Here is a 6,667-nt window from a genome sequence, read left to right as displayed (position 1 = left end):
ATGGCGCTTAACCTTACTGTCAAAGTGCATCCCGTAGTTTTATTTCAAATCGTAGATGCGTACGAACGACGAAAAGCAGAATCATTGCGCGTTATCGGCACCTTACTAGGTACGTATTGTGCGATAATTCTATCTGTCTAGATCGACCTAGAATTCCCATCACTGTATCTGGCCACTGGAGAATCGTGATCTCATCGACTTTTGACGACATTCAACACATTATGTCATTCGTTATTCCAGGTACCGCGGAGAAGGGGATCGTCGAGGTGACCAATTGTTTTTGCGTACCGCACAAGGAATCTGAGAGTCAAGTGGAAGCTGATCTCACCTATGGTATGGACCTGTATGACTTGAATCATCGTGTCAATGCGCAAGAGAATATCGTCGGTTGGTGGGCTACCGGCAACGAGGTTTCTTAGCTCTTGATTTCATTTTCTTCTTATATGCTTCTCTCGATAATGCGCAACTAAATGAAACATGTCACAGGTCACCACACATTCGTCGGTTATTCACGAATATTATGTGCGAGAATGCAATAATCCAGTGCACTTGACTGTTGACACCACATTGACAAATACAACGAGAATGGCGATCAAAGCTTATGTTTGTGTTCCGTTGGGTGTACCTAATGGCAAGCAGGGTTCCATGTTCACTCCAGTTAAAGTTCAGGTTTGTTAGAATATTAATTCTTAATATATATGATTTGGTTATTCATGTTTTATATATTTCTTTTCTTTGCGAACTAGGATTTGGCTAAATAATGATCTTTATTTTTTCTTTTTTTTAATATATAACTTTACAAATATTTTTTAAAGATACTAAAGTACGTGTATGAAATATTTAATGACTTCAATATATATTTGTAAAAGTGAAAATTAACCTGAGACACATCATCTTCTTTACCTTTTCTTCACTTTTATAAATATACAAAAATTAAGTGATTTTTACATGTCTTAATATTTTTAAAAAATATTTGTAAGATTGTGTATTTAAATATATATATATATATATATATATATACACATACATACATACATACATATATACATACATATATAATAATTTGTTGGTACTCCCTAGTATTTTCGAAGAAAGAAGATGCACAGAAGAGAAATGACAATTGTATATATTAAGAATTAAAAGATATTTGAAATAAATTTATATCATAGAGTACATAAAAAAAATTGTTTTTTTTCAGCCAAAGATGCAAGACTTGCTTCTTGCAACTTACAATTAATTTGTTCGCATTGCTTGAAATCTCTAAAAATTTTTTTCACTTAAAACAAGATAAATATCATGAAAGATGCATTTCAGCATTGAAAAAAAAAATTCTCAGTGCAAAAAGATACAAGCAACGCGAACAGACCTTTCTTTCCAGCATGGAGAAAAAAAGAAAAGAAAACAATAACTTGTGCAAGAAGTTTAATTGAAAAGAACAAACTTAAGGACAAACTATCTTTATATAAAGATTATTTTTAATATTGTAAAATCTTTCCATATAGATTACATGCTATGAACCAGAAGTAGTAGGACTGCAGTTGTGTTCAAAGACTCAATTGCCATCTCACATACAAGCGTCCGGAATGAAATCTAGTGGAGGGATAGAACCCATGATGGATCTTGCGCAAGTTTCAGAGGCTTGCTCCAAACTTTCTTTAATGTTAGAACAAGTACTGGCATATGTTGATGATGTTCTAGCAGGGAAACAACTACCAGATAATCAAGTAAATATAGATGGATGTGAAACATTTTTTATCTGTAAAATACTTGCTGTTTAATTAATATATACGATTATTTTGTTATTTCAGGTAGGCAGAGCTCTTTTGGATATGGTACATTCTGTGCCGAAAATGACGAGCGATCAATTTGACGAAATGTTTAATAGTAACGTTAAGGATCTTCTGATGGTTGTTGCATTATCTCAGTTGATAAAAACACAATTGCAACTTAACGAAAAACTTACTCTGCTTACAACTCTATGATTGAAAGCATTTGATTCCTCACGCTGTATAAATAATGCAGAAAAAAATCAATAATAACAGTCCACCCTCTCTCCGATATATTTTGATTACTTTTAATACTATCTATCAATTGGAATTAAAACAGTATTTTGTGAAAATGTAATTATAATTAATGAATTATAAAAAGTACATCATTAAATGATACAATTATATGTACAATATGCATTTTATAAATAATTATAATATGTAATAAATATACAATGATTTATTTAATTTTTATAGATTATTTCGTTAAATCTTACTGATTAATTTATTTATATTTCATAAGAAGTTTCATCCTTTTGATTATCTATAAGATTGGACCAATCGGGAACTCGATTTGTTTTTAAATACATATCTTTTGTCAAACATCGTAATGGTAAATCTGTCGTGCTAAAAATAGCACCGCCTAACCATACTGTGTAATTTGGCTTACTAGGTGCTGTATGGAATTTGAACGATTCTATCTTCAATTTAGTTTTATACAGATCGCTTTCAATTAAGGCCAACAATTCCGACTTCAGACGACTCGCGAAGCCTTTTGTCATAGTTGTTCCTCCGACTAGTATTATATTTTCAGCCAATATCCGCCTTGTATCCAATGGGCACTGATTTAAAATTAAATTACTTTAAAATTGTACAATTTAACATTAGAAACATGCATTTTACAATCTTAGTAACAATCTTAGAGATTTTATAGAGTTAAGCAGATTAATTTTACCTTAACGATAGCGTCGAGTATCATAGTAGACAAAGAAAGATTATCATTATCCCTTTCCCATAACACCTCAAATGCTTTTTCTCTAATTTTTCCAGGTATTACAATTCTTTTAATACCAGGATATGTGACATCAGGAGGTGGAGTCAAAGCATTTTCAGTTCCTAGCTTTGCAGCTCTTTCTAGCGTAGTTACAAAACATGTTCTTATTTTAATATCTTCCACTATATTTTCTGACAAATCCAGGTCACTTGTATCTCGAAAGTATTTTTTTAAATTCCTATGAATCATGAGAAGAATATGAATACCTGTTAAGTAAACCTCAATACAAAAAATGAAAAAGCATAACTCACTCATGTACAATCTGTCCACCTAAAGGTAATGCTTGCCAGGCTTTAAGTATCGGTATTCCTTCAAAGATCGGAATCAGAGTTGCTTCTTGATATCCGACATCTAATACCAAAGCTGTATCAATACCGAGAGTGCTAATTGTTGCTAAATGACTCGGCAGAAACAGTACAGAACCAATTTCGAAGTGTCTGAACATTACTTTTGCGAGAGTATTTCTAAATGATGTCACTGCCAATGGAGACTCCAAAAGTAATATCCTTGCATCTTTTGGGCTTATCACAACATACCTATATCATATAAGTCATATTAGACAGAAATTCTAGGATAAACTTTAATAAATACAAATCAACTTAATAATCTTACTTAAAAAACAATAGATGGAGAAAGTCTACAAGTAGTTGATACAGATCCTCGACATCCCTATAATCAATAATTCTGCGTATTTTCTTTGATTCCGAGCATCTCACTTCTGTTCGAATTATACCACGTGGAGAGACTTCTCCAGCATAGCCAAACCTATATTGAAACAAACATATTTAACATATAAATATATCCAATTAAATTATAAAAGCTGGAAGAATCATTTTCCTTTTCGCAATACTTACTTCGTATAGGCGCTACCTATATCAAACACTACCATTTGCTTATCCGAGATATATCTCACGCCCTCGTACCCGCGAAGCATTTTTCTTTATTGTTTTGTTTGCTCGTAAGTGCGTTCCACGAATTTTTAATATTCACAAATCATTTGACAGACGAACAACTGAAAATGCCGTAGCCATGGTATAAGGACAAGGGCACAGTATAAAGCCCACACAATGCGAAGGAATAGCGATAGCGATAGGAATAACACGATTTCAACCTATCAGAAATCCGATATATCGGAATACACAGTTTCTGATGGGTTGAAATCGTATTATCGCTATCGCTATTGCTTCGCATTGTGTTATGGGTTTAATTACATACAGTAGCGACAGTACAAGCAAACGAAGGATTCAGTTTTGTTCTGCGTTGGCTGTAAAACCAAGAATATGGCGGACTGTCATAGCGGAGATAAGAAAGAGATCACTCGAGGTCTGAGGGGCTCCGCACAATGAAAGAAACAGAGAAGAAGAATAAGAATTTCAATTTATTAGAAACTGTATATTCTACAATATATGATTTCTGATAGATTGAAATTTTTAGGGGCTCCGCATAATAAAAGGAACAAGGAACAGAGAACAGAGAATAAGAGTTTTAACCTATCAGAAATCATGTATTGTGGAATACATAGTTTCTGATAGGTTGAAATTCTTATTCTCTGTTCTCTATTTCTTTTATTGTGCGAAGTCCTTTATTCTCTGTTTTCTATTCCTTTTATTGTGCGGAGCCCTTTAAAGTGGGCTCGAAACACAATCAACGGTGTAGGAAAACCCATGGAAAATCCAACAGATGTGATTTTAATGCCATCACGCCTTGCGGGAAAAGTATTGTGGAAGTATTGACTGTCACGTGGTCACACGTATGTATCTACACATACATACAATATGCACTTGCCCACATATAACATAAATATATGTGTATTTCTTAAGCTTAAACATAATAGGCACAGGTAATAAGCACATCCAACAGGCAACAGGTAATAAGAATAACAAACTATCCAATCAGAGCTCTGGTTTGTAAGTTCGATATTATATCCCAGAATTCTAGATAGCTCGCTATTCCTTGTTCTCTATGCCTATGGTGTTTAAGCCTTTATCTCATGCATGATATGTTAAGATGCTCCCCGCTTTAAGCGAGGGCATAAACGTGCAGAAAATCACCCAATCGTATTTTATGTTTGCCTTTATGACAAAAATGTGATTGGATAATTTTCTTAAAAACGTATAGGTTCCACATTGATTTCCAAATTTGCACGCAAAGCAAAATTTGATAAAAAAAAAATTGACTTTGGTTTTATGAGAGAGGAAAGGAGCAGGAATTCTTTGCACATATTTATACTTAGGCTGCGGTCGATTTAGACGCTTTCAGCGCTTTTCAATATTTCTATTCTTATTTTACGATAAAGGCAGAATGATGATTACAAGCGCTTAAAGCGCGTGAGCGCTCCAAATCGACTTAGCGATTGAAAGAGTTTCGTCTCCTCTCTTCTCTTTTGCTCCTCTTCTCCTGCTGACCGCATACGTTTTTTTGCTGGATTTTTTCATTTTGAGTGAAAATGCGTCGAATGAGCCTAATTTCATTAAATCGGAGATGAGGTAGCTATTCTAAATAATTACTCCTTCTTTTTATCTTGTGGTCTATCCAAATAAATTGTGAGATATTAACTTTTTTTTATTTCTCTAGATTTGGAAATCAGTGCAGATAAAATAAAACGTTCTAACAAAGTAAAACGTTCTCATCCTACACTGTTAGAAATATTCTTAAATTTTATTAACTTTTAAATTTTATTAAATTTTATTAACTTTTTTACACAATTTGAATTTAATTTCATAACAATATATTAAATTTAATGTATTTATAACTAAAAAGTATATTTATGTTCATGTACATAAAATTTAATGTACACGTTCATTTCATTTAAGTAACTAACTGTAACTTAATTTTCAGTTAAATCATTCATTACTTTTAATTTCATTCATAACGAGTTTCATTTGCAAAAGAAGCTCATGTTTATATTTCTAACAGTATAATTTACACTTAATTAATTGTTAGAATTAATTGTTGAATTTTTAATTACAATGTGCATTTTTACGTCTGTTGCACTTTTTCATTTAGCATCTTTAGCTTTCTCTCTTTTCAATGTCATGCGTGCGTGCGTGCGTGCGTGCGTGCGTGCGTGCGTGCACCGACGACTGACTGAAGTACTATTCTCGTCAATGCATGCTTTGTATATACATAAATATATTCGACACATGTATATGTACGTAAATGTGTTTATACAATATGTCAAATTTAAAAAACGAGATGGATAAAAAGAAAAGGTGAAAAAAAATATAATTAAATATATATAAAATTTAATTAAATATATCTTTTATTATTATTATTTTATTATTATTATTTATTTATTATTATTATTATTATTTTATTTATTATTATTATTATTTATTACTGTATGCAACAATATAATTGTTGGAACACACAAGCCTTTTCTGCTTTATTAATTTCCAATTATATTTTTTAAATTTTTCATCGAATGGTAATGGATCTGTTGTACAATTATTTCCTTGTGCGGGTCCAATAACAAAAATTAAATTACCTTTGTAACTTTCCATATAATTACAGAATGCTATACAGTTATTAAAGTAACAAAATAACATCGCATATCGTTTTGGTACTTGAAAATTTACCGATTTGTTTTCAACAAAGATAATATTTTTTAAGAATTGTGATGGAGAATATTTGCTATGCCACCAAGAACTATCCAATTCTATACCCACAACGTCCAATCCTTGAAAAATATAATAATGAGCAATTGTATTAGCAAAGAGACATATATATATATATATATATATATATATATATATATATATATATATATATAGTATATATAGTAGTTATATATATATTATAGTTAGTTAACTTAATAACTAAACTTAAATTTAATTAACGTTACTTA

The 6,667-nt window shown here is 31.5% G+C and overlaps 3 protein-coding genes across 3 annotated transcripts in view; 1 reads left to right on the top strand and 2 right to left on the bottom strand.

Annotated features, from left to right (window-relative positions):
- LOC105624659 (eukaryotic translation initiation factor 3 subunit F) lies at positions 1-2,219 on the top strand. The gene is made up of 5 exons (XM_012206016.1): positions 1-109; positions 241-410; positions 487-669; positions 1,503-1,724; positions 1,809-2,219. The coding sequence occupies exons 1-5, from the start codon at positions 1-3 to the stop codon at positions 1,980-1,982; spliced, it is 858 nt and encodes a 285-aa protein (XP_012061406.1). The 3' UTR covers positions 1,983-2,219.
- On the bottom strand, positions 2,209-3,754 carry LOC105624660 (actin-related protein 10). Its single transcript, XM_012206017.1, has 5 exons — positions 3,675-3,754; positions 3,433-3,585; positions 3,072-3,356; positions 2,722-2,998; positions 2,209-2,608 (listed from the first exon to the last, which is right to left on the bottom strand). Exons 1-5 carry the CDS (start codon positions 3,752-3,754, stop codon positions 2,276-2,278), a joined length of 1,128 nt encoding a protein of 375 aa, XP_012061407.1. The 3' UTR covers positions 2,209-2,275.
- Positions 3,755-4,766: 1,012 nt separating this feature from the next.
- LOC105624682 overlaps positions 4,767-6,667 on the bottom strand; it is a 2,334-nt gene continuing 433 nt past the window's right edge. Inside the window, exons 2-3 of the mRNA XM_012206037.1 lie at positions 6,161-6,499; positions 4,767-4,786 (exon numbers count right to left, since the gene is read on the bottom strand). Coding sequence (XP_012061427.1) covers positions 4,767-4,786; positions 6,161-6,499 — 359 coding nt within the window. The remainder of the gene's footprint in view (positions 4,787-6,160; positions 6,500-6,667) is intronic.

This window comes from Atta cephalotes (assembly GCF_000143395.1).
Source record: "Atta cephalotes unplaced genomic scaffold scaffold00084, whole genome shotgun sequence".
NCBI classification, from domain to species: Eukaryota; Metazoa; Arthropoda; class Insecta; order Hymenoptera; family Formicidae; genus Atta; species Atta cephalotes.
The sequence above is the reverse complement of the archived record's forward strand: the minus strand, read 5'-3'. Positions and strand labels throughout refer to the sequence as shown.

Coding starts and splice junctions, on each gene's coding strand:
- LOC105624659 (XM_012206016.1), top strand. CDS start 1: ATGGCGCTTAACCTTACTGTCAAAGTGCATCCCGTAGTTTTATTTCAA. Junction 411..486: donor GGTGGGCTACCGGCAACGAG/GTTTCTTAGCTC, acceptor AACATGTCACAG/GTCACCACACATTCGTCGGT. Junction 1,725..1,808: donor AACAACTACCAGATAATCAA/GTAAATATAGAT, acceptor TTGTTATTTCAG/GTAGGCAGAGCTCTTTTGGA.
- LOC105624660 (XM_012206017.1), bottom strand. CDS start 3,754: ATGCTTCGCGGGTACGAGGGCGTGAGATATATCTCGGATAAGCAAATG. Junction 3,586..3,674: donor ATAGGTAGCGCCTATACGAA/GTAAGTATTGCG, acceptor GTTTCAATATAG/GTTTGGCTATGCTGGAGAAG. Junction 2,999..3,071: donor GGTGGACAGATTGTACATGA/GTGAGTTATGCT, acceptor CATGATTCATAG/GAATTTAAAAAAATACTTTC.